Source organism: Rhamphochromis longiceps, linkage group LG12, assembly GCF_057381845.1.
Source record: "Rhamphochromis longiceps isolate RC_006_pf linkage group LG12, R_longiceps_female_GT1.1, whole genome shotgun sequence".
NCBI lineage: Eukaryota > Metazoa > Chordata > Actinopteri > Cichliformes > Cichlidae > Rhamphochromis > Rhamphochromis longiceps.
Window position 1 is genome coordinate 34,373,385 of NC_140568.1, and position 27,945 is coordinate 34,401,329.

At 40.1% G+C, this 27,945-nt stretch overlaps 1 protein-coding gene across 8 annotated transcripts in view; it reads left to right on the forward strand.

Annotated features, from left to right (window-relative positions):
- gpat2 (glycerol-3-phosphate acyltransferase 2, mitochondrial) overlaps positions 1–27,945 on the forward strand; it is a 185,775-nt gene that overhangs the window by 133,050 nt on the left and 24,780 nt on the right. For 4 of the 8 annotated variants that reach the window (XM_085425967.1, XM_085425965.1, XM_085425968.1 and 1 more), the window contains 11 exons: positions 8,894–9,000; positions 12,421–12,531; positions 12,765–12,835; positions 12,930–13,040; positions 13,465–13,587; positions 16,850–16,949; positions 21,582–21,715; positions 21,892–21,991; positions 24,453–24,638; positions 25,884–25,982; positions 26,701–26,783. In XM_085425967.1, the coding sequence (XP_085282093.1) occupies positions 8,926–9,000; positions 12,421–12,531; positions 12,765–12,835; positions 12,930–13,040; positions 13,465–13,587; positions 16,850–16,949; positions 21,582–21,715; positions 21,892–21,991; positions 24,453–24,638; positions 25,884–25,982; positions 26,701–26,783 (1,193 nt within the window). In that variant the 5' untranslated portion in view covers positions 8,894–8,925. The remainder of the gene's footprint in view (positions 1–8,893; positions 9,001–12,420; positions 12,532–12,764; positions 12,836–12,929; positions 13,041–13,464; positions 13,588–16,849; positions 16,950–21,581; positions 21,716–21,891; positions 21,992–24,452; positions 24,639–25,883; positions 25,983–26,700; positions 26,784–27,945) is intronic. The other 4 variants (XM_085425971.1, XM_085425972.1, XM_085425969.1 and 1 more) reach the window with 3 other exon arrangements.

The window sequence follows — 27,945 nt, forward strand, 5'->3', positions numbered from 1 at the left end:
GCAGTTTATGGGGTTTCTGTATGAAGGATTGTGGAATCGGGATTGTTATGGATAAAAGAAAGTATGACAAATATATTTGTTTCCAGAAAATTCCACAGTATTGGGATATTCAATCCACACTGAAGCCATGCTTGTATTTGTTTAAATGGAAAAAAAACACGTTAAGATATGTGTATATATATTGTACAGATATTTGCGTGTATATTTTACATAGCTTATCCATATTTTTTCCATGTCTTATTTCTTTAATATGCAGAACCCCTCTAGCACTATTTTTGAGACATGCAATGCATTTTTGTTGTGATATGCACGGTTTGGTTTATTGTCCAAATAATAGTTTGTCTGTCTTGACCATCGCATGCTAAGCTGTGTCCACACCAGATCACCATAGAAAGTGAATGAAATTTGGTGATTTCAAGCAGCTGCGGGCAAAACAATTTTTGGTGACGCAAGATAAGCTTGTGATTGCTCTGGTTTTAACCGATTACTACACTCAACCACTCAGGGAATATACATTTTTCCCTAGTTACTGGGGGTTGCCATAGGTTGTTGGCCGGTATCTAAGCTTGTTGACAGTTTCTGTACCAATCAGTTTCACAGCAATTGCTAGCAGTCACTCAGCAGTCACGAGCCCCCAATTCATGTTTACCCCCCACACCCCCACCCTCAAGACCCAAGCAGCAACAGGAAACAAATCCTTTCTTTATAATGTGATTTATTTACAAAGTGGTAAGAAGTCGAGTCTAGGGACAACAAAACGGGAGTTTTGTTGTCCCTACGGGCCAAAGCCAAAATAATAAACAAAACAAATCTAAACAAATCCCGCGCCCCTGACCTTACCAAAATAAAGTCAAAAATAAAGACAGAGTCTGACCTCTGTAACTAATTTAAAACAGGAGAAAACTGGTGATCAAAAGAAACCGCAGCTCACCCCTACCCACTCCACTTCCACAACTTTCAAAACGGCACTGCAGCCAGCGGCTGCCACAGGTATACTGCTGGGTTGTGAGGAGAGACGCGAGAGCCTCCCTCGCCGTGGCACTCCAGCCTCCTTTAGTGGGCAGGTCCTCCAGCTGGAACCAGTCTCGTCGGGCTGTATATCCACGCACCAATCGGAGCAGGGCCCTGGCATAGCCGAATTAACATAAACAAATACATTAACTGCACAAAACAAACACATGAAATGCAAGTTCGGGACAAGTAGGAATGGGTAGTTGCCAACTCCTGTGTGGCACAGGGGCCTTAGCTGACTTAACATAAGGCAAATCTTTTAAAGTTGCAAGCTGTATGAAATTAGATACTTATACTGTTACCTTTTAGAAAAAGGTGTTGCTTCTGGAGTATTAATGACAGTTTCATAATATCCTAGCATCCTCAATGACCAGGGACTGGGAAATAAGCTGTCAGGCATTTGTTTCTGGAAGTTCTCTGTGATAACCCCAATTTTCAGTTATTAATCTGCAGCTCCGCTACAGTGTACAGTGATGCTTACTGATGAAAATCCTTAATATTTTCTTCTGGCTTGATGTGTAGTAGTTTCCACACATTTGCCTAACAAGCAAAACATCCCTGGTTCAGTTCTAGGAGGAGACGCAAATCCCTTGCAGGTTGAAACAAGGAGGGCGTCTGGTGTTAAATTCCCAAATCAAACATGTGAGGCTACCTGCTGTGGTGACCCCTTGTGAATAAGGGATCAGCTGAGAGTAGTTCTGCTCACTGACAAAAATCCCACTTTACATGCACTGGCAAAGCCTGCATCATAAATACTCTCGTGGCTCACTCTGCTCATGTCATTTATCAAACACACCCTCGCAATTTGGTAGTCAATTTAACCTGCAGACTTTCTCATCTCTGCCTCTGACACGTCAGTGCTGCTCTCCACCACCTGCATCCACCTGGAGGCTGAGAAGAGATATTTGTTTATTACTCTCCAGTTTTATACGTAACAAATTTGCATGGACTTCAGAGCCTGAAGCTGTATCCACACACATCGCACATCGCTTTGGTCACTAGTGGACATTTTAGGCTCTGGTTGCCTAGGTAACTCAAATGTATTTACTCATCTGTTGTATAACAATTACCTGTATCCTGTTCTTTAATTGGTAGCCACCTCAATCGCTCCCTCGAAATTGAGAAACCTTTATCCTGAGACTCACTTGCTTCATGTTGTCAGTGTTTTTTTTTATAATACTTAGTTGTTTGAAGCCCAGTCAGATTTCACAAATGGACATTTTGGTCTTTGTTTTGATCATTTCAGCCTGATTTATCGAACGGCTCTGGACAAATACACAACAAGCTTCTCAGTTTTTTGGTTTGTGAGGACTCTAGCCCATATGAGTGGTTTCATGAAGGAGTCACAATGGCAACATAATTTAATAACTACTCATGCCCACAAGCATTTTGGCTCATATTGATGCTGTTTTATTACATCGGCACTCTGTAACATCTCATTTTCACCAGTGAATCCCCAGTGTGATAGGGGCATAGATTCAACAAGGCATTCACAGCTTTTAGTCCATGTTGACATGACAGCATCACACAGTGCACATTTGTTTGCTGCACGTCCATAATGTGAATCTAACATTCTATCACATCCCGATGGTGCTTTATTGGACTGATATCTGATGACTGTGGAGGCAATTTGGGTAGAGTGAAGTCATTGTCATGTTCAAGAATCCAGTTTGGGAGGCTTTGAGCTTTGAGATATGGCTCGTTATCCTGCTTGAAGTGGCTATCAGAAAATGGGTACCATGTGGTCATAAAGGGATGGACATGATCAGCAACAATACTCAGATAAGCGGTGGGGTTTAAACTACGCTGAGTGGGTACCATGGGGCCCCCACATCACTACACTACCACTGACAGCCTGTTGATAGAAGGCAGGATTGATCCATGTTTTCATGTTTACACCAAACTCTGAGCCTACCATCCAAATGGTGCAGCCAAAATTGAGACTCATTAGTCAGACAACCAGGATGAAAAGCTGTGTCAATTTCCCGTTCCTAGCTGGCTGGAGTGGTACCCAGTGTGGTCTTCTGCTGCTGTCGCTCATTTGGCTCAAAGTTCGACCTGTTGTACATTCAGAGATTCTCTTCTGCATAGCTTCGTTATAACAGGTTGTTGTTTAAGTTATTGTCTTCCTCCTTTCCATCCACGCAGTCTGATTATTCTCTTCTGTAGGGATGGGTATCGAAACCCGGTTCTTGTTGAGAACCGGTTCCCACTGTTTCAATTCCTTGGAATTGTTTGCCATTTTTGCAAACGATTCCCTTATCGATTCCAGTCGCCCCGAATGACGTCACCACGTTGCGGAGCGTCATTTACCTGGCCGCAAACGCTCAAAAGTTTGATTATACTTTACGAGAACAACAGGGCAACTTGCAAAGTAGATATTTCATTAAGGGAGGAAACACTACGAATATGCAAAAGCATTTACTCACAAAACACACGATAACTTTAAATGAATGTCGTGTTTTTAATTCCGCTCCAGACTCGTGAATCTCAACCGAGCAGCGGCGGTAACGTTTGCACGTCCTCTCCCGTTAATGCGCCAGGTAAATAATCAACTAACAGTGCATATTATGTTAGCGCGATCTGCCTTATTACAAAACCTGCTATTACTGTGCATTTAGGTGACCATGATGAGAGAGACAGACAGAGTCTGGCTCAGATGCTGGCAGTTCTCGCTGCAGTCTACAGGTAGCGTCTCCTTTCAGGCCAGGATAGACAAATGTCACCGAGCAGTGACTAAGTTTGTGGTAAAAGGTTTGCACCCATTTGCCACAGCAGATGCCCCCGATTTTCAGTAAGTGAATGTGTTTAATTGTAGGCAGGGACATTACTGGATATTCTTGTGTAATTGCTACAGAATGATTTATGTTATACTTTGTTATTGCTACAGAAGAATATTGATTTTATTATTTTACATTTACAATTTTTTTTCCTGGGGACCCTGTGACACCCATTGAAGAGCCGTAGGCTGGATCTCTTAAGATCTCACTGCTGGGTTTGTAAGGCCATATTACTCCTAAATTTTTATCTTGTTCAAAGAGAAGATATAAAACAAAGTTCTAAGCTAATCGAACTTAGTGTTCTCCTTTTTAAAAAATAAGAATCGATAAGAGAATCGATAAAGAATCGAATCGTTAAACAGAATCGAAAATGGAATCGGAATCATGAAAATCTTATCAATACCCATCCCTACTCTTCTGACATCTTACATTGCCCAGAGAACTGCTGCTCACTGGATATTTTCTCTTTTTCAGACCATTCTCCATAAAGAGATGGTTGTGCAGGAAAATCCTAGTAGATCAGCTGCCTGTTCAGTGTAATTCAAATGACACCACTTCCAGGTATATGTTGCCGTTTTGACGCAAGCTTACAGTAATTCGTTGCTGTCTGAATTGTTCACATGGTGTGTTTACAACATAGTTATTTTTGTTTGCAGAAGGAAATCCTGGCTCTAAAGACTACCACTGACAGAAAAATATCCAAATGTGAAATGCTGCTATTTTCTGGGCGTTACCTTTGATATTTGATAGACAGGTTATCAGGCTAATTAGCTACCAGTGTCGGTTACAGCTGCAAAAGTGCGTCTTGATGACGTTAGTGTTCAGCATTACAAGGACTGTTGCAGGGTAGAGGGGCTTGTAAAGCTAATTTGTATGCTGTGGGGATTTCAGCTGTGACAGCATTCAAAACAAACACGGTAAACAAGTTTCTACTGCAAGAGGTGAGTTTTACAAATTCTGTGTTTGAGGTGATGCTGTAATTGTTACTTTTTAAGGTTATTGTTAGCTACTATAATCTTGTTGATTATTTAGCTATCAGTGAAATGCAATCCTTTTTTGCCATCAGTGCGGTGTTCAGCTAAATTCAGTATACGTAATGCGCTCTGACAGCATTCAGAGTAACCTTTCCATTTGTCAGATTAAGAGTGTTAATGTTGTCTTTGTGTATTTCAGTTTAAGTTCTTTAAGCTGTTCTGACAGAAACATGCAGTTCATTTCTGTGTGATTCCTCTGCTGCTTTGACATTGCCGTGGTTTAATAGAAAAATTTACAGTTTATCTTTTCAAGCTTTTGCAGAAAATCCAAATGATACCTGGATAGAGATTTAAGGAGAAACTCTTCCTGCGTCCTGCATGGACAGCAGTGTAGCTCATTGATTTCTGATACACAACAAGAGGGTCATGGGTTTTTACCCATCTAGGGCACACTTTCTTGTGTTTTTCCCTGGAGTTACAGTTTCTCTCATCATCTAAAATGATTTTTTGGTGCTGCCTATCTTAACCCTATCTGAAGAGTTTCATTTCAGAGTTGAATTGTTCTAGGAGGTGTGGAGGATGAATTTTAAACAAATGTATTCTGTTATCTTCTCTGTGTGCAGCTCCTTTACAGATAGATGAGCTGTTATTATTGTAATTATTGTAGCATATGTGTACGCTGCTTAAAAAATTAAAGGAACACTTTGAAATCATCAATCTCAATGTGAAAAAAGTCAGGCTCAATATCCATCTTGATATGGACTGAGTGAGGTGTTAGAAACTAGGATAACATATTCTTTGATGAAAGAACTAAATTGATAGACAACCAGAAAATCAAAGAGAGGAAAAAAAGACTTTTGCTAGAATTTCATTGCAGGAACTTAAAATGGTACTCAGTAGTTAGTGTGTTCCCTGTGTTTGAATGAATGCCTGACAATGTCGGGGCCTGCTCCTAATCAGACAACAGATGGGATATGGGATTTTCTACCTGATACTTAATGGCCTGGGTTCCAATTTCCAGCGTCGAGTTTGTGCGTCACTCCATGGATTTGCCTCCCCAAACCATCATTGATCCGCCATCAAACCGGTCATGCTGAGTGATGTTACACGCATTATAATGTTCTCCAGACATTTTCACGTCTGTCACATGTTGTGGTATTCTGGAATTCTACAGCAAATTCCAGTTGGGATTCACAATGCCAGACAGCAAGCACCGGATAGCTCCCTCAGGCCAACCTCAAGAAGTTTATTTTTGATTGTTTGGTCAAAGACATTCACACCAGTGGCCTGCTGAAGGTTCATTTTGTAGCTCTAGCAGTGCACAGCCGGTACCCACTCGGGGTGTGAGGAAGTTCTTTTTCAGTTTCTTAAATAGGACGTGCAAGAGAACATTTGAGGGGTTGCACCAAGGAGCAGTACATATAAAACAAATAAAGATTTTTATTTATTTATTTTTTAATACCGATGGGCCAACTGACCAGCTAATGTTTAATGTTCTCGGTCTGGTCAGCTTTGCGTATGTCTAATTATGCACCAGTCCATTTCATGCATCTGTGATGCATGCCCCACAGTGGCGCAGACAAAAATTCTGACAACCACACACTAACATGTTGTCAGCAAGGAAGCTCTTTGCTGTGAGTAAGTCCAAAGTAAACACTGAGAGGACCACCATGAAAATGTTTATAACAACAAATCTAATCAGAAAGTTAAATCACCCTCACTCAGCTGAACCTGAATTTTTTATAGAAACAAATAAAGGTTAAGTGGCTTAAGCTAGAGCCAGCAGCCTTGGTATGAGCAAAGGATCAAAAGCATTTATGAGGAAAATTAGGGAGATGAATGAAAAATGAGTAAAGGGTTGGTGTCCTATTGTCTCGTCACAAACATAAATAAAATAATCAAAATAACTGACATTTGTTTTGTTATCTAAATCTGTTGCACCTTCTTCTGTTTAGGTAGATAGAAAATGTCAAGTAAAGGTGGGCAACCTGTTTTCAGAGAATTATTTGTTCCTCCTTCCAGCAGCAAAATATACTATATTCAGTTGTTTATGTAAGAGGAGAAACCTGTAACTTACTAAGGTTTGGAGGAAATTGTAAAGTTTATTAATTTCATTTCATTAAAATATGAAAAAAATAATTAGCATTGAATAAAAGTTGATTTTGGTGTCATTTATAAATCTCGGAAAGAAAATTGGAAGCTGCAAAAATCAGTACTTTGCAATGTAGTTGACCGATGCCAATGGGTGCAACTCTAATTTGCAACTTTAAATCATGTAAAGCTACTCTAATAGTCCAAGAATAAAAAATATTTAGCAGGAAAAAAGCAATAACACCCCCTTTAAAGCCTCTGCTATTAACTCCTGGTTAACCCTACCCTAGACATGAATGCACCAGCTGACATCCCTTTGACTGCTGCTCTAAAATGATCCTCACTCTAATCTGTCCTGGCATCTTTTAATGGCTTTTGATTTTTAATCTTATTAATTCTTAATTATTTCTCATCATGGGCCCACTTAGGTCTGAGCTGTCACGTTGGCAAACTACAGCATATTAATTAAATACTATAATTGATCAGTTAAGTTTTAACGAGTGGAAGAGTCAAGCAAGAATAAATATGAGTGCTCTAAGGAGGTACCTGCGGCCCAGATCTCAATGTTGAAGTGAATGTTTTTACACGACTGCATTAATTTCTGTACTGTATGTTGACTGGTAAGATGGCACATAGAAAATTAAAATCTTGTTTGCAGTGTTACGTTGACCTGGCCTTGGCATACTGCTGTCTCTAGCTGTTTCCATGTGGTCTTGTATTCCCTTGAGTGGATTATATAACCCCATTAGAGACTTTGCTGTTTCTCTGCCTGTGTAATTTACAGTTTTACACTCTTTACTCCCATTTTGCTGCCTTGTCTCTTTCATCACCTGCCGCACCTGTGAAACACTACAGAGCCCTGGGAAGCTCTTATCAATGTCTGCCATTTCCCACAGGAGTTGGTAATGAATGTGGGAACTTGAGCCAGTTGAAATGGAGCGTCTTCCCATGGGGAGGGCTTAAGTTTTAATTAGCAAAGTTAATAGGGCAGAATGGGATCAACACAGTGAAAGACAGAGATGCAAAGGAAGAGTCTTTCATTGTGCCTAATGAGACTCCTGAATTGCGTTGATGTAGCCAAAGAAAAAGGTTTATTTGAAGGCAGCAGCACACGTCTTCACCCTTTTGTAGTAGAATCAAAAGCCTTATACAAACCAAAGGTAATCTCTCTCAGGATGGTGGCTTTTATGCTTGCGTAGCTCTCCCTTTGGAGAGTGTGAACTTGAATTAATCTGAATTAAATCTACCTTAATTTCAGATGATTACTCACTTGAGCTCCACCACAGCCAGTGCTATCAATTAGATAACCTGTTTAAGCTAGATTGTATTACACTGTGACCTATGTTGCCAACACTCATTACTACGGTTCAGAGTGGGCAAGGGACCAGCATCAGTTACATAAGAGCTGTTTTTCAGCTGATGGCTATGTTCCCTGCTTTTAATGATTTATAACCTACTAGTGAGCATTCGTGCAGCTTCACCTGTGTGTTGCTGAGCAAGGACAGCCTCGAGTTCTTCAACATCTCTAACCTCTTAATGGCAGTTCTGTCCTTGTTTGATTCCTACCTGCATATAGAAGTAAGCAGAAAACTTTTAAAGTGAAGTTTGCCACTAGAAGTCCAATAAGAGGAAGCAATAGGAGACCAATTCAGTGATACTAGCAGCAAGAGGCTGATATCCCTTAATTTGAAAAGAATGAAAGGCGTGTTGAAGAATTTGAGAGAATTTGTGATGGTGCAGGGCAAGAAAAGGGTTTGTTAGGTGGGTGAAATTGTAGCTAAGGGCATTGGGAGATACTATCAAGAAGGAAGCTGAGATTGTGTGTGGATGAGTGTTTGTTATCTTAAATCGCAAGGTGGAAGTCTTTCTCTGAGCCCTATGAAATGCCTTCAAATTATTCCAAAAAGCACTAAAAACATTTACATGTGATCGCAAGCATACATTACAGTATAATCCAACATAACGTCAGAATGCAGCATTTTTGACATGACTCCTCATACTCTTTTTTTCCTACCCAATCTCTCTCTGTTTTTTTAGGGTTGTGGTTGTAAATCAGCAGGGGCCTCACCATGGAGCAGGAGAAGAATGATGGGATAAACAAAGACACAGTCCTTCCACTTCCAATTCAGCAGAATAGACCCGCTGTAAGAACTGCCTGCATGTCTCTCTCCCACTGTCATCTCCCACTTACTCCACGGGCACTAATCTCAAAAGCTTTGTTCTTCACAATCACGAGAGAACATGCGTGGCCCCTTGTGTTTAATTCTGTTTGATGTGCCAAATCAGTGGATGTGATGCATCAGTGAGTCATACATGCCCGTCAACAAATGAATATAATTTTTAAAGGAATACTGACGTTATGGTAAATATGCCTATGTATTTCATTGCACCGAAATGAGGACGTCTATACTGTAGCATTTTCACATCTGACTTTGTGTGTTAGGTATTCAGCTGGAGGCGATTAGCGTAGATCGGCATAAAGACTGAGAGGAAGAGGAAATCATTAATAAGCATTCAAAAAGGATTTAAACTTCGTAGTATGTATTATCTGTACAGAGAAATTAAAAGCAGTGGTTTGAAAAGGATACATTTAGTCGCAGTATTTGCTACTAATTTGTTCCCTATAGATTTCCAGAAATGCAGATTTCTACAGGTGTCATTTTGAATGTTTTTAAGTCACAAAAAATATATATCTAATATAATCTATATTTGGTATGACCATATTTACTCTTCAACAAAGCCTGAACTTTCTTAGGCAAGCTCTCTTGTAATTTCTTCAAGTAGTCTTCAGGAATAATTCTCCGGGCTTCTCGAAGAACATCCAAAGCTCTTTTTTTGGATGCTGGCTGCCTTTTGTTCCTGTCTGTATAAAGATGATCGCACACTTCTTTAATAATGTCGAGATTTGGGCCTTGGAGAGGCCAATCCATGACTGATAGTTTGTGTTTTTCTATCTAGGTATGCTTTTACTGCATTGGCATTTTGTTTGGGATCATTGTCATATTAGAAAGAAAGAAAAGCTGTTGCCAATCAGAGTGGCAGGGTGAAATGTAAAATTATCTCAGAAAGTCAAGAGTTTTTCACAGTGCTCTGTCGTGCATCCTTTGACTTTGTGGATATGAATGTTGCTATTGAAATGAAAACAATACTTTTATAATATTTTTATAAGGTGTTTTTAGGATTCTGGGCGCATAAATGCTACAAATGGGTCATTTTAGCGCATTGGTTGGTGGTTGCCAGGCAACACAATGACGTCAAACTATCTGATCTTGATATAACCCTTCAGGGGCCTAAGATGTACCTGTGTGCCAGCTCCTAGCTGTGTAGGTGGACTTGGCGGGCCAACTCAGACAGATTTCATGTTGCATAGTAAGAGTTTGGGGTTTTCTGCTAAAGACGAAGTAAGCAAGCAGGACTGTTGCGTAGCTCAAACAAATCATGAGTTTAGCTCTCCTCAAGTTTTACAGATCTTTTAAAATTTAAATTTTACAATTTTGACAACAAGTAATGAGCTGCCAAGGTGAACAGCAAAGGCGAGTCGGGCTCTTGGCGCTGAAATATCTCTATGGCTCTAAATCAGTAGTGTCCAACATCAGCCCGCCAAAGACGACAATCTGGCCCACTGAACAGCTACTGAAAACGCGACATAGCTTTTAGACTTTTAGCTGTATTTTTAAAAGCTGATAAAGCAGAATCTATGCAGGATACAGATGACCAGGGTTAGAATCTGTTCTGGTCTTGGATGCATTTTGCTGGCATGATTTTATTCCCTAAGAGCCCCTGAGAAAGTAAAGAAAATATTTTGGGATGATCAAATCAGTACTCACCTTAATCTAAAAAACTGTTGTGGAAGAGCAGAAGTTCTTTCAAGTTAGCATGCAGATCTAACCCAAAGTCACTGGAAAAATGCAGCTGCAGTTTTTGTTACACAGCGGAGTGACAGAAAATACTGAGCTGTTTCACACACTTTTTGCCTCATAAATATCTTTGTATAACTTCCTTAAATAGGTAAACAACAGTCTAATGTTTTCATTTTTGTGAGTTGATTTTTAAGTTTTCAGGATATAATAATGCACAACTAGAGAAAATTCCCTCTGATATGTAGAAGCCGAATAAACTTTTTTTTTTGCCCTCCTTATTGCATGACTCTAACTGATGGTACATTGAAAGATTTTGTTTTGAAAGCATCACTACTTTAATTATTTCTATTCCCTGTCGAGTTTCCAAACACCACAGCTTATGAATGCAAAGCTTTGTGGCAGCTGAATAGCTCTGTGATCAGACTTCACAGCAGCATCTCAATGCACCACCAGGAGGGATTCATAGATCACCCCATGATTTTAAAACTCCATTAAAACTCACAAAAGTACAACAAAATTAAGTGACTCTAATCAAATCCAACGCACACGTGTTCCTTTTATGTAGCTTTTACTATATTGAGCAAGTTTCAAGGCCTTGAAACTTTCAGCAAAACTGAAATGAGCTAAAACTTTAAAGTGATGTCATGCCCAATAAGTCCACTCACATGCATTAAAAAACAAAATTCCTCACCAGGAAAGTGGTGATCACATAGCACAAGCCGTGCCAGCACAATGTAAAATCCCCTTCCTGTCTGGATCCGGGGCTTTCATTCATCTCTTGTTATGTACAACACTCTTAGCAGAAGAACAGAACTACAAAATAATAATCCAGGAAATTAATGACATATCATGGGCATCAGATCCAGATCGAAGCATTTCTACCTTCTCCTTGGAATGAGCAGACATAAGTGCGTAACTCTGGTCATCGAGCTGGGCCAGCTTATTTACACACAGGTTTAGCCTGATAATCCGCATGCCTCTCATTTTTTTGGTCTACCTCTTTTCTTTGTACTTTTCCCCTGAACGAGTATGGCCCTTTAAGTTATTGATAGTTCGATCCAAACTTTCATGATCATAAGGTTTTGTCTTTAAATTGACCTTATCTACCAGTCAGCTGCTCTCTTTTCTGGAATCCATCATCATTCAACTTGGAGAAAGTGTCATTGATCTTAGGAGATTGATTAGATCTTTTTTTCCCAAAGCCAGGCGATCACTCTGAATCCTGATCAACACAACACATCGACCATGATAATCAGTCGGTTGGCGTGTTTTATCGTACTGTACTGCAAATATTTGAACACCTGACCAGCAGTCAGCTTGCTCGGGGAGGCCTGAAGTGTGGTTGATTAGTATACAGTACACAGCCTGGCTTGTTGAGCGCATGAGCTGTTTGTTTGATTTGCACAGGGAGCGTCTGATACAGGGGCTCACATGGGAACTGTATTAATATTTACTGCACTGCTAGTAATGGCGTGCCGATATGAATTCAGAGTTAAACCAATCAAAGAGACAGAAAAAATTTCACAAGCTCAAAAGACATCAGGGTGCAACAAATTAAAGTCAAATAAGATAAGAAACATTAGTTTTAGCTTTATGTACGTAATAACATGGCAGTTGAGTGTTATTTCAAAAAGTGGATGTGGTTGTGGTTTTTCTGCATGTGACATCCTGTTTGTGTTGTGTCTGTTTTGTGTTTCTTCCCAGCTGTCATGTGGATTAAAGATCAGGAAAATGATGAAAACTGTGCCTCCTTGTTTGGGGAAGTTCAGGCCAGTTGTGGGCCAGTGCTGCCACCAGTGCACCCCAGACAGTCTGGTGAGTGTGCAGAGTAATTATGGATCTCTTTCACTGAGTAAAAAATGCTGACTTTATATGGCACGCAAAGGTTGTGAGTATAAAGATCCTCTTGTAGCTATCCCCATTCACATAGTGTCCTTCAGCTATAGCCTTTTTTTATACAGTAAATTGGATTGTGCCCCACACAGCCCATTCGTGGTTGATGTTGACATTCAGGTCATCTATCTTTATCTGTTTTTGTCATTGCTTAGAGCAAGAAGCTTGGACAAAACTATTCCCTTGGTTTCCACAACCTGCTGAGTGTCAATGAGACACAAACCAGGTAGTATGAGAATCCACCGCATTCGGGCAAAGCCACACAAATTTATTTGGTCCCAGCGCTCTCACTCATGCTCATTTCTTTGAATTGTATGCAGGTATCGAGGCTGGCTGGTGCGGAGGGTGTGCTGTGCCCTGTTTGTGAGTGGGTGCAAGGTTTACGGCAGTCCTGTTAGCGGCAGGCTTGAGCGAGTCTGTCAGAGTCACAGGTACCTGAGGAGAAAGAGAGGGAGGATGACAGGAGTAGAGATGCTGGAGGAGAGTAAATAAATGATAGGCAGAGATACAGAAAATGAAACGGGTTCCTGCAGTTCTGCAGAGAGAGAATGAGAAAGGACTAGTGGAGATAAGACAAAGACATGCAAAGAACAGAAAAGTAAGGCTATCTCAGTCTATAAAGAGTGAACGAAGAAAGATGGGATAACTTGAGGAGAGGTTTCAATCTCTGTCACTGTTCCTCAGTTTGAAGCTGTTGTTGTCCCTCCTCCTGTGTAATTGAGTTTAACCTTTATGTAACCTCCACACTCAGGGATGGTGTTGTTGTCTTACTGGAAGGCTGGTGTTTGTCTAAGTGTAGCACAAATGAAGCTTTGTTCCGTATTAACCCTGCTGTCCTGTGACCATGTGTTTCAGGGTGAAGAAGGCGCTCACAGCAGAGCACAAAGCACCTGAGGGGGGAGACGGCCACGGGCAGCTAGATTGTCTCTCACCATTCCTCCCCCTCATTAACACCTGCATCTCCTCTGGCGTCTTAAGGTTTGTTTATGTGTGCATGAGTCGATTGGGGGGAAAAAAAAGCTAGGTTCAAAGATGGTTGTTTGTGTGTATTTACTAATACATCACATTTGCATATTGATTCAGAGCTGTGCTGTGAGACCTTTCATTTAGAAATAACGAGTGAGATGTATCATATCGGTGTGCCTGAAGCAAAAATGGAGTTGCAGTCTGCAGCGATTTCTTTTAATGATTTTTTTTTAATCTTTTGATGCAGAAAAGATGAGCCTTTTGATGATATAACGATTCTAAAAGATTTTCACATCTTAATTTATGAGAAATTCCTATTTTATTCTCATTCATTCGCTGCTACTCCATAATGGCTAAGGAGTTAATTTTATGTATTTTCAACATTAAAGCAACATTGCTTTTCTAAAATGTAATTTAGGTCTATACGACTGCTTATCCATATGCATTGTTGTGATGCGAGTTGCTCAGTTTTAGAGATATTGCCTTTTCTTGAATATAACAGAACTAGTTGGCATCTTTTTTGTGATGCTCAAAGTGCCAAAAGATACTTTTTTTTTTTTAAAAAACTCAGCAGTGACAGCTGTTTTTTCAAATGTCATGGCCAGGTTACAAAAAATAAAGTGCAAAATTGTGCAGTTTCATGGAAGATTTTTTTCTTTTGTCCTCTCTCCATCTGCCAACTAAAAGATGCGTGCGGCGTCTTTTATTTGGAGGACATGATCGTTACTGACTTTTTTTCACAAGCCTCTCATCATGGGTAGATGCTCATTTTCTTCTGCGCAGTGATACAGTAAACGGGCGTAATTTGGTATAAAGAAAATAGTTCCTGCATGAAACTTTCTCTACTTTCATGAACGTGATGTTGATGCTGAGTTTTCAAATGTTTCCCCAAGTAACAAAATAGATTAATTGAGATTTATTCCCATTGTAATCAAGAGAAGCAGTATAAGAGAGAGACTGCATTTCAACAAATCCTGAATGGAAATCTAGGATTTGTTGGGCTTTGGAGAATTCTGTAATGGCAAAAATTATGTTTTTTTTGTTCCTGCCCTCAAAGAGCCAGTCAAGAGCCGGGCAGGAAACTGAGTTATTGCTGTTTCTGAATTTCTGCCCACACACAGTAAAAATACACCACAGTTTTAACTTTGGTTGTGCTGTATACGTACTTGTTTTTGACCCATTCTGTGGCCAATAACCTTCTCTTTTGCAGTAAATGTATAAGATCTGGATTTTTTTTTTTCTTTTAACTTTTTTAAAAATGACGTTATCGTGAAAGTTAAACCTGCTTGAAGACCAGTTGGTATCATCCAGATAAGCTGCGGGCAACTGCAGTGACCAAAACGATCATACGTTGAAACCAAGCACACCATTGTTTTTCTTGTGACATTACCAATAAGTTTGATGTGTCACATTTCCTATTGGAAAAACAAAAGTTGTATCCAAGATGGCCGACTTCTAAATGGCCGCCATGGTCACCACCCATCTTGAAGAGTTTGCCCCCTCACATATACTAATGTGCCACAAACAGGACTTTAATATCACCAACCATTCCCATTTTATTACGGTGTATCCATATAAATGGCCCACCCTGTATTACTGGCGAGTGACAAGACTTGCCTGTAGAAGGACTTTGATGGAAGGCAGACATGTCCACAGCTAATATCTCCAAAACTGGGCATTCCAAAATAAAATGACTAAAAAAAAGAGCCATCTAAAAAATATCAGGTCAACTGTCCCTTTAAAGCCTCGACAACACCAAAGCCACCCATCAACTGATCCTGCCAACAAGTATCATTTGTGCACTCAAGGTCTTTAAAGCTTTTTCTCATTTTCATTGAGGGTTTATTCTGTCCAAAAACTATTAAAAACACATTAATGAGCCATTTGCTGAATGTTTTTTAATGACAATGAACATTAACAATGTTGCATCAATTGAACTTAGACCGTCCTTGTGCTTTGTAGGTTTACTGTGGATCAGTGTTGAAGAATAGTCCCCAACAAGCATGGAGAAATTAATTAAAAAAAGCCTCTTTTAAAGTGACGTGGCCATTCATGAGTCACTTTTACATCTTTCATTACATAGATGGACTGAATAAGTGAAAAATGTTAAGAGCTTAACTAACACATTGTTGGCTTTAGTGTTTTTGCAGTATTAGTTGGCGATACCCAAAAACGCACAGCTGTGGTTGCTATGACGAACAGGCCAATCACAGGGGGGGGAAACATAGCTCTTATGAATATTAATTAGCAACAAAATAGCCCAAGATAATTGCCAGATTCATTAAAAAAAATTCATTTCAGTAATTATGTTTATTTATGTTTTTTTTTTTTTTTTTAAACCAGCAGAAAAAGCAGAATTTGAGGCTCAGGGTTTCGGATTTCTGTCTTACAAGAATGTTCTACATTTTTGTACACAGGATTGTTTTAAGAATTTTTACTGGAAAAAATTGGAATAGTCAGCTGTCAGTGGAGATATGTAGATATCACAAATTCCTACTTCTTTTTGGTCACTCGGGGGAAGAACAATAGGCTTTCCAAACCCTAAATTGTGTTGAAGAGACAAACAGAAATGCTTATGTGCTACTGTAAGACAGCTCAAAGCTTCTTGTGTGACTGCTTACAGATGAATGCCTTTCTAGCTGTCAATCATCATGCTCTTCAAGATGACTGACAGCTGTTTGAGACACAAACTTGTCCACGGCTAGTGGACGGCGTGTTTTTGATCTCTGCACTAAGTTGTATTTAAATTGAAATTGGATGTTATGACTCTATCATCTCTTGGGACCATGTTTCTGTAGCCTCAGATAGTGTCAGAAATTCTTCAAATGTCTAGTGAAATGAAGTGGAAACTTTATTTTGTTTCTAAAGAAACTTTTTGACTGTCTTGAAGTTTAAGAAATCTCTTCAAAATTCAATTTCTCCTCGCTTCCTCAGTCTCCCTCATTTATAGACTTTGTCTCTATCTACATCTGTCATCCTCTCACACTTGCTGTTTTATTGCTTACTGATTCACTTCTTTCCTATGTCATCATTTTTTTTATCTCCATCCTTTTCCCCCACTTTCTCTTGCCCCCACCTGTCTCATTTACATAACATCACATTTAACACTGTCCTTTCCTCCCGTTTTGTGCTAAACTGTTTCCTAAATTATATTATTGGTGATTATTTCTCTTGGCTTCATTTGTCTATTACGGCCTTGTGTGCATCTCTTGTCATTAACTTTTTCATCTCTTCTTTCTATACATCCCTCCACCCACTATCCTCTTTTGACTAGATTCGTGTGCTGGGCGATGCTGAAGATGTTTGCTTCTGTGTTCGGCAGCATTCAAGTTAACCTCAACCATCTGTCGGCTTTACACAGAGCCTCACAAGAGGTACAAATTTCTATAAATGCACACACACCTTTGTAGATTAAATATCTGCTTGCTGCAAAAAATGGAAAGTACACTGTGTGTTTGCACAGTGTTGATACTGGGAGGTTTTGGCTTCACATTAGGCTGTGCTCTGACATCTATTGAGATGGTAAACAAGCTGCCGCCCCATTTGTAAACACATCTACTCCAAAAGATTTCAAGGTAAACAGAAATGTGAGAATATATTCGGTAAGGTGAAGTAAACAGATCTAATTGTCTGGAATCTTTTGAAAGTTGAGGTTTCTCCTGCTTGCCTTTTTATGTGGAATTATTTTCTTTTTCTCCTAACAAACTTCACACTTCACAATTACATGGTTGACTAAATAAACAGACGTAAATAACTCTGAATCAGGCTTAAAATGGGCATGAATGATTTCAGTGAGCGAGGTCTTCAGCTTTGTTATCGCTGAAATGTTGTGTGTGTGTCTAAAGTTGTTTTCACAGATAAACTCTGGAAAACGTCAGTACATTCAGGATGTTGTGTGAAGTTGTGCTTTCTCACATGTTGCACGCGGCAGTGCATGTGAAAACAGCTTCCGCTAACAGAAAACCTCAAATGTTATTCTTATGATTTCTAATGGTTTTCAAATACTCTGCTGTGAAATTAAGTTAATGTGACTTTTAAAAGTAAAAGTCGCACATCCAGTCCTGATGAATAAAATACTCAACTTGGAAAGTGTTTCTGAAATACAATAAGTAATTCACTGTGACATAACGGCAGTCAGTGGAAAACAAAAAATCTTCAATCCAGTGAGGACGGATTCAACAAAGATCAAAGTTCACAATTTAAATCACACGCTGATGCGCGGCTCAGCTGGCTGGAGTGTTCACACACATCTTCAACCTTTCCCTCTCTCTGTCTGTAGTCCCAGCCTGCTTCAAAATGGCCACCATCGTCCCTGTACCCAAATCCTCCACCATCTCCTCATTGAACGACTGGCGACCTGTAGCCCTGACCCCCATCGTAAGCAAATGCTTCGAGAAGCTGGTCAGGGACTTCATCTGCTCTGCACTACCCGACTCACTGGACCCTCTACAGTTTGCATACCGCCACAACAGGTCCACTGATGATGCCATAGCCCTGACACTACATACTGCCCTGTCACACCTGGAGAAGAGAGACACGTATGTGAGAATGCTGTTTGTAGATTACAGCTCAGCATTCAATACCATCGTTCCCTCGAAGCTGGACAGGAAACTGCAGGATCTAGGACTGAGCAGCTCCCTCTGCAGCTGGATCCTTAGCTTCCTGTCTGACAGACGCCAGGTGGTCAGACTGGGCAGCATCACCTCATCCCCCATCACACTGAACACTGGTGCTCCACAGGGGTGTGTACTGAGCCCTCTCCTGTACTCACTCTACACCTACGACTGCACAGCCACTAACAGCTCCAACATCATTGTGAAGTTTGCGGACGACACTACAGTGGTGGGTCTTATCACCAACGGTGATGAGACGGCTTACAGGGAGGAGGTCAGCGCCCTGACCCACTGGTGTCAAGACAACCATCTCACCCTCAACGTCGCAAAGACAAAGGAGTTGATAGTGGACTTCCGGAGGTGCAGAGAAGTACACACCCCCATCACCATCAACGGCGCTGCTGTGGAGAGAGTGAGCAGCTTCCGGTTCCTTGGAGTACATCTGGCTGAGGATCTTACGTGGTCAGTACACACAAACAAAACAGTGAAGAAGGCGCAGCAGCGCCTCTTCTTTCTCAGGAGACTGAAAAGATTCGGCATGAGCCCCCGCATCCTCAGGACCTTCTATCACTGTGCCATTGAGAGCATCCTCACTGGATGCATCACCACCTGATATGGCAACAGCACCGCCTACAACTGCAAAGCTCTCCAGAGAGTAGTGCGGTGCTCTGAACGGATAATTGGAGGTGAGCTTCCCTCCCTCCAAGACATCTACAGGAAGCGGTGCCTGAGGAAAGCGGGGAGGATCATCAAGGACTCCAGTCACCCCAGCCATAAACTGTTCAGACTGCTTCCATCAGGAAGGAGGTTCTGCAGCATCCGGTCCCGTACCAGCAGACTGAGAGACAGCTTTTTCCATCAGGCCATCAGACTGCTGAACACGTCATAGACACCTCAGCTTCACTACTGGAACTTCAACATTATGCACTCCATACTGTATATAAATGCCACTTGTTTTGCACATATTCAACTCTGTATATTTTATATATTTTATTATTATTATTATTATTATTATTATTATTATTATTATTATTTTATTTTATTTTTATTTTTTTTACTATTTAATTTGTAAAAATGTGTATACACACACACACACGTAGGAAAATATTTAGTATACACATCCAGAAATGCATACACTATTATATATTGTACATATATTTATTAGTTTCAGGTTGGCCATTCTTGTATTTTGCTCGTTTGTGTTGTTGTGTTTGCACATCTCTGTTGCTTGTGGGGCTCGCACACAAGAATTTCACTCGCATGTGCTGTGCCAGTGTGCCTGCACATGTGATGTGACAATAAAAGTGATTTGATTTGATTTGATTTGATTTGATGTGACTTGCATCTTCAGATGGCTCAGTTAGTTTTTTGACACCCATGTGTCTGTATGCACATTAGGGTGGGTGTAGCTCAGGAGTAAGGTCGGTGGTTCGATCCCTGGCTGCTCCAGCCTGCATGCCAAATATTCTTGGGCAAGATACTAACACCAAGTTCCTCTCTGATGCATCCATCAAAGTATTAATGTGTGTGAATGTTAGATAGGAAGCATTTAAGCATAGAGAAAAGAAGTGCTTGTGTGAATAGGTCTTAATGGGTGAATGAGGTGTGTTGTATAAAGTTCTTTGAGTGCTCCGGGAGAGCAGAAAAGTGCTATATAAGAATCAGTCCATTAAATCCAACAACATCTGGACTTCTCCTGATAAGACAGCAGATGTTGTTCTGGGGATTTCTTCCCAGATTTGGATCTGAATAGCCTATGGTGCTATTTCTGTGCCAGAGCTTCTCAACTGGATTCAGGTATGAAGAGCCTGAGAACCCCTCAGTAGTATGAGTGCTTTTGTCATTCAAGCACTAACTACACCATTTGTCCAAGGGCATTGTGTTGCAGCAGGAGGAGCTGCACGAGCATGAAGTGGAAGTGGCTCTGAGATTTTCATAATTTCATCTTGGTACTATTGGCTGACACCTGGAGGTTTGTGTGACCCTCCAAAGATAATACCATCCCAGACCATCACTGACCCATTGCCAAACCAGTCTTGCTGAATGATATATTGCAGGCAGCTTAACATTGTCTTTTGGTCAGTTTGGTCAGAAACATGCTCATAAGTAACCCACTGGAGATGATTTTTTTCAGGGCTGCAGTGATATTTTTCTTGTACCTGTGTCCTGGTATCTCCTTCACACTCTACAGACTGATGTTGGGAGACACAGTAAACCACATTGGATGTACCATTACTGAGGAGCTCAACTACCTGTGACACCTAATTGGTTTGCAGGTAGAAGTAGTGACAAGGAGACCAGTGAAAAGCAAAACTAGAGAAAAATTAGACAGCAGCAATAAGACGAGCCCCCCCTCCCTTTCTGGGGGTTGCCTTGTCATTGCCTCTCCAGTGGAGGTGAAATGGATTCAGATTTGTGTTTATGACTTTGTATTAAACAGTGATGATCAAGTGTTTCTTTGATATTTTTGAGCAGTGTAATTGTCAGGATATATCGAGGGTTATCTCTGGAGGGACTGTGTACAAAATCAATTTAAATCTTGTTTAGTCCCATTGTCTAAATCTTTACCAATTTATTCATCCATAAATTGTTTCATGACAAACCTGAAAATCTCTCATTTTCTGCGTTATTGAGGCAAGTTGGGTTACAGCGTGACCTCACTGAACCGTTTGAACCACTGCATACTGGCTGTAGTTACAACCAAATTCATATAAAATAATTTCAGGTGTAACCCAGTTATTGTGTCTTTCACTATATTAAAAAAGCAAATAAAAAAGAATAACATATCTTTTATCATGAGTTTATGAAGACTACCAATGCTCAGGCTGCTTATGTGTTTTAATTATTTTATTGCAAAGCGCTTTTTGCTGTAGCGACAATATCGCATGCACAGAAGTGCCATCGTGTTTTATCTCTCTGCTTTGACTTCACTCGATATATAATTGAGTTTGCGATAGTAGCTCTTCATTTCCATGTCCATAATGGAAAAAATCACTAATGCTACTCGAAAGATAAGGGACCACAAAGCAAATAATAGAGCTGTTGTTGACACTGGGAAAAAAACAAAGTTGCGCTGTCAACTTCTACAATCAATCCAGCCATTCAGGCATACTCACCACCTATACTTGAACTGTGGCTGCATCTTTAAATACTTGAATGTTGACCTCACACATTTTTCACTGTGTCTTTGCTAGTTTTAAAACATAAAATAAATTTTTCTTCATTCCTTCCTGTTTCCTTTGTGTGGCTTGATCAAAAGCAGATTTAATCTAAGGTCACTGATTCGCTCCTTAATCTGTGCGTCACCTCTGCACAATCCGTGTTTGTTTGATGTAATGAATTACAATGTGAGGAATTTTGTTTATCAGAAGCTGCTTCTGTTCTCTAATTCAGGGATCTCTGCTGGTTTATGTGTACGTGCGTCAGAGCGCCGTGGACTGCGCTCTCATCCCTCTCGTGCTCTTCTATCACAGCCTCAGAGTCCCGTACACTGTTTGTCCTCTCCAAATTAAGAACGCCTCCCTAAGGTACATTCATACACACAAACTAAATAGGGTGCTGTGTTTATCACTTTTATTCACGCTACTATTTTTGAGCTGGGCAGTTTTATTTCAAACAGTGAAAATGTGCATGAATGACTTTATGCACATTTTCTTTGATTAAACTAGTGTTTGAGTTATGCTATGCTTTGTTTATCCTGCAGATCCATCCTGCAGAAAGTAGGTGTAGTCCTCCTGCCACCCTCTGCACCTACTGAGGACGATGCTGAGATGGACACGTTGTACCAGTCTGTCATGACTGCTGTAAGTTAGAAATAAGAAGGGTTAGTATATAAGAGTTCCTAGGTCTGGTGATTTTCATACTTTATTTTAAGGAAAAGAAATTGGTCCTTATATCAGACATCAAACTTCCGCTTGACTGCTTTAACAAGCAATTGCAGTGGTTCTGAGAGGCTTTATTTAAGTTAAATGGAAACATCAGGACATTAACAGGCACAAGCTGTGCCACACATGAGCTGGCATAGTGTTAAAGTAAACAGATGCAAACCTCATTCTAGCACATAAAAAAGGGAGATACTGACATTTGTGTTCCCTAAATGTCATAGCAGACCATGAAATAGCTGCTGAGATTTTTAATTTTCTACCCATTTTTTTCTAACTTGGGCAAATATTGCCTGTTTGTAGTCTAACCCAGTGTAATTAAAGGGGACCTGAGCATTTAGAGCACTCTAAAGTTTGAGCTTTTGGCTCACACTGATCACATTATTTGAAACTTTGTTCATGTTTGATACGAGAATCCATCAGTGTAACAGCATATTCACTTAGTGGCAACTTGAAAGGATCAGATGTTGGGTACCCTGTGGTCATAAAGGGATTGACATGGTCAGCATTTACACAATGACAAATTGGTCCTAAAGGACACAAAGTTTGTTAACAATATCCCCCACGTCATTACACCATCACCATCATCCTGAACTGTTGATAGCAGGGAGGATGGATCCATTCCTTTGTGCTCTTTACACCAAATTCTGACCCAACCGCAGCAGAAATCAGAACTCATCAGATCACGCAGTGTTTTTCCAATCTTCTATTGCCCAATTTTGGCTGAGAATTATTCCTGTTCTTAGCTGACAGAATTCTTCTGTAGCACATCTGCTTGGAGCTTTGACGTGTTGTGCTTTCAGTAATCTTCCATTGTATCATAATGTATCATGTAGACATGGCCAGGATCATCTCGGCTATGTCTACATGCCTAAATGCATTGATTTGCTAGCATGCGACTGGTTGATATAGATAATTGCATTAAAAAGCAGTTGAACAGTTATACCTAATAAAGTGACCAGTCAGTGTGAATTTAAACAGATTCTGTTTAGGTTACTTCTGCAGCACACCAGCATCAGGACAGTTTACCACTTGGGTCACAATATGCAAATGTCCAGTTTTATGGGCAACTACTAATTGAGGTTAGAGGCACAAATTTTTCTGTGCCACAAGTCATAAAAAAGTTCTCCTGGTACAAATTCCTCATTAGTGCTGTATGTGAAAGTTAAAATGGCACACTGAGCCCTGAATTCGAAATCATGTTGCTAATGCATTTTGATGAAAAATAAATCCTAGACAGCAGGTAATTATATAAAAATTAGAAGGTAAACAAAAATTCCCATCTTTGTAATTTTGCTGCTTAGTGTATGTGCATTCATTTAAATTCATACTCACAGACACGCAGGGACTTTTCATTGCACTACATGGCGGATTGTTATCACAGTCAGCTCCCCAATCAGAATGCAGCCTGCCACCCTACCATCTCATCCTACTTTCCATTCATTCTCAGAATTACAAAGTAGCTTCAGTCTTTGCTAAAGATATTGCAGCTCTGGAAGTTGGCTAGAGTGACAAAGCCATAAGAACGAGGGTGGGGAAATATGAAGAGCATTGGTAGTTTAAATCAGGAGCTTGACAGGTCGGTTATCTGGGAGATATTCGTGGTGTGTATTGTTTTCTCCCACATCTTGCATCTTTTATGGTTTCCTCAAGTGCCTGTCTAAGTGCCTCAGTTATTTTATTTTTTTACCAGTAATCCTCAGCATCTATTTATTCTTAATATCTGTTTATATCTAAGGAGCCAGCCGCTTTGTGATCTGTATCAGTTTACCTAAAGCCACATTTCATTTAAAGGCGCTACTGTCTTTACTAAGATCAATATTGTGTTATACAGTTCAATAAAACAGCTCAGTCTGACGTCGGTATACAGAGACTATAGCTAAAGTGAAACATAAACAGCCTGTTTATGAATTGATGCTGTGAGATGTTTTATTACTTTGTTTGTTTTCAGTTGCGCTTCAAGTGAGAAAGCATATTTGTTTTGCGTGAGAAGGCAGGCTTGTTTATTGCTTGTATTTCAGTGTTAATAGACCTTTATTGTTTATTGAGTGTAGGCCTGTTTAGCTGCTGTTCAATGGTAATTGAATTTCTGTTGTCTGTAAGGGGGAAACAGGATTTGGGGTGAGGGAAGTATCTCTGAATGTCATTAAGTGTCCCCCACAGTCCCGCTTTATCTCTGCTCTTTATCCTGCCTGCTTCCTGCATTTTGACTTGACTTTCCTCCACATTCTGCCTCTGGACTTTTTTTTAATGTTTCCTCCATCTTCTGGTTTGCATTATTGCTTATGTGTCTTTTCAAAATGCATTGTAGGCGTTTATGTTAATTGTTCTCTGACTCCCAGGATTTTTCACACCTCTGTCTTTGCCATCTTTCTCTCCTCAGCTGGTACGTGAGCTGCTACATGAGGGCCAGGCAATAAGTATTGGTGTGTCAGAGAGGTCTGGCCTGGGTGGCCAGTGGCTGGCTCGCATCAGGCAGCTCATCAAAGAGGGATCTGTCCCCGACGTCAGTCTGGTCCCCGTGGGCATCTCGTACGATTGTGTACCCAAGACCTACATTCAGGTGGATGTGTGTAAACAAACACTTGCAAGCGCACGCACACACTTAATAGGATCCATCTGTAACTGTTCTGTCCTCAGGAACAAGTGAACAGGTTTGCTTTAGTGCTTTGTTTTCAAACTGCAAAAAGGAGAAAGAACATGAGGCAGAAATACTGCATATGGTGAAAGGAACAGGTGCTTGTCAGTGTTATAAAAACAACAGGAAATTAGTTATTGCAGTCTGTGCCATTTTTTTTGGCTCACTTATCAACACGACAAACAGTTGGAGCGACAGCAGTTACTTTGACATACAGCTCATGGAGGCGATCAACATGCAAACACTTTTTAAGATACAACTGAGTGAATGTGAACACAAAGACCTTTCACACACAGATACAGTGTCACTACATCGGAGAAAAAAATAATGCTTTAATAGTGTGATGACTGTATGAATTTACCTAAAATTCACTTTATTTTGTACAGTGTTAACTTGGTTCCGTTATTACATCCAAGCATAGCTGTATGTATGTTTACTTTGAAAACAGGAACTGCTAATAGATAATAAGCAGACACGGGCAAGTTCACTCAAATGTAAGCAAATACAGCCTAAACCCCCAAGAACCCCCAAAATAGCTGTAGTTAGAAAAATAGGAAAAGAGAATTGTCTACTCAAACAGAAGAAAGACAAAGAATATTGAGTCCATTAAAAATAAGATTTTGTAGTTACAGTCCTGTGATCAGGATATCTGTGTTGTGTGTTGACGGCACAAGTTTCTCAGATTTTTGTCTAAAGAGGTGCTCACAGAATGAAACTTGTGGTCTCGAGAAAAAACCCAAAGTTGTCAGTGATGACTCTCCAACTTCGAGAGCTTTCACAACTTTGCTCTCTAATTTCTCACTGGGCAGCTTTGGTCGTTGAGTTGAGGTTTGCATTTTATTTTTTTTCAAGGCAGCTGTGATGATTATTAGTCTCCATTAATAACGCCCTTTGTTATCTGCACTTTGAGATGATACCGGAGAGTGGGTGTTGCTTTTGGTTAATTGCAATAATAAGGTCCTTGCCCCATCATTTCTGCTCTGTCATTCACACACTGTAGACACACAGTGCTGTACACACAGTTCCTGTACTCCTAAGCACACTATGAGGGCGGCTGTTTATCTTAGTACTCGTTATAGATCCTGCTCATTAGTGGTATTGCTGTTCACATGTCCTCCTAAATGTAAATATGTCAAGATATATATCTGTGTGTGTGTATTTTACATATCTTCATAGGTTGGGTTGAGATCTATCTTCCAGTGGTTGTGGTGCCTTTTCTGTTGGAGGCCAGAAGGAAGTGTGAGGATTCACCTCGCCCAGCCCTTTTCTGTCAAGGTACGCAGCAGGAAGCCCATGTCATTAAAAACCCCATTCAGCCGTACTGGTGTTTACTTTGAGCATGAGTTCTGAGCGTTTTAACAGTGGTTAAACAAACAGTCATGTTGTCCTAGTGGAAAGAAAGAAAGGCAGACATGTTTTTGTTGAAAAGAGCTGAGAATATTGTCTCGTTACGCTTTGTGGGATCATTTATTTATACACTCTTGTGCCAGTAAACAGAAAGCTTTGTCATAAATCACACTTTTCACATTGTAATAATTAAATTAGCTTCACAAATGAGTTTTGAAATTATTTCATTTTAAATTAGTCTTAGTTAAAATTTCCTTTGAGCTGTAAAATCTCATTTATAGCATATTATATTAAGTAAATAATAAATCAATTTCTACATTTATGCCCTCTGTTTTCTGCACGTTGAGACTAGAGAGAGTGAGTGTAATTCAGCACACCACAAGAAAGATAATAAGTTAAATGCCTCTTTGGTTGGCATTATTGCTTTTCAGTAGGAAATTTGCAGGATACACTGTATCACTATATATTAGTTTTAGCTAGATATACCTAATAAACTGGAAATGGAGTTACTAATGGAGACTTTGTGCAGTTTTATGAACCCAGTTAACAAGAGCATTAGTTTTAAGTAATTTAAAGATGCAAATTTAAAGCTCTTTGCATGTGCATGCGTGTGTAAACGATCCTGTGTGCGTGTGTTTGTGTGTAGGAGATGTGCGAATCAGGCAGGTGCAGAGTAGATGAATGGCTCCCTCTACAGGACCTGTTGCTTCCTGTTATCCTCAACAACCGGTAATCAAAGCTTCTGCATACATGCCTGTATGCGTGAGTGAACATTAATACTGCATATGAACAAACCACAGTGGAACTGCATTGTGTTTTATCTGGATCTGTGAAATTGAAAAGTTGTTTTCTCCTAAACTTTGAAGAACTTTTCTCTAAACCTTAAATCTGGCACAGATATGATGCAAGCACTGATGAGAGTTTTCATCCTCTTAGCCTCGGTCCAATTACCATCAACATTACACAGTCTGCCAGTGAAAAAAAGATAACGGAAAGAAAATAACATCCCCGCTCAATCTCTGCTTGGCTTCTGACGAGCAGAGTGGCTTCTCCCATCATACATTTAATTCTTATGAGAGGGATGGAGGAAAAAACAGCCAAGCGATAGAAAAAGAGAGGAGTAGAGATGGGTAGTTAGATTGGATTGTCATCTGCATGTGAGCAACTTCAACTCTCTGCGCCTACATCATAAACATGCTTGGGCGCTGCTCAGTGCTTCTGCTGCACTCTGTTTTTCCCTAGCTGCTGAGGTTTCAGCTTTAGAGCATTTGCATATCATTTAACCGTTACATATATTTAATTCAGAATGCTACAAACACACTGTATCAGATACTGAAGCTTAGACATTTTAGTGTATGTATTTGCATGTTTTGATTTGAATGCAACCACATTTGGGAAGGAGCATTGGCTCACCCTTTAACTACAATATGTAAGAGCTGAAGAGACAGACAACTCTAAAACAAACAAAATGTTTTCCTGATCTTGTGCAAGACAGGATATAAACTGCTCAGCAGTTTTGTTTTGACAGTGCACTTAATTTTTCAATGGTTTGCAGTATATCATCAAGCATTAAGGGTGCCTTCACAGATATGACCTATGTACTTGTATATAGGGATTCTATCATCAACAGATTCTGGGCAGCATGATGCACCTTTGGAGATTCTCTTTTTTTTCTTCAGTTTTTCCATGTAGCTCATAATAAGGTTTAAAGATACAGTGTTTAAGATTTCATCTCTAGATGTCAATGAATGAACTGAATTCAATGAAATAAGTAAATGAATCAGTGAAGCTCATGCCTGTCCAATGACAATGATAGCGAGGTGAGTTGGTCAGGATATCCTGAACTTTTCTGTTAGTAAACTGTGTTGTTTTTGCTGCTGTTAGTTGGTGT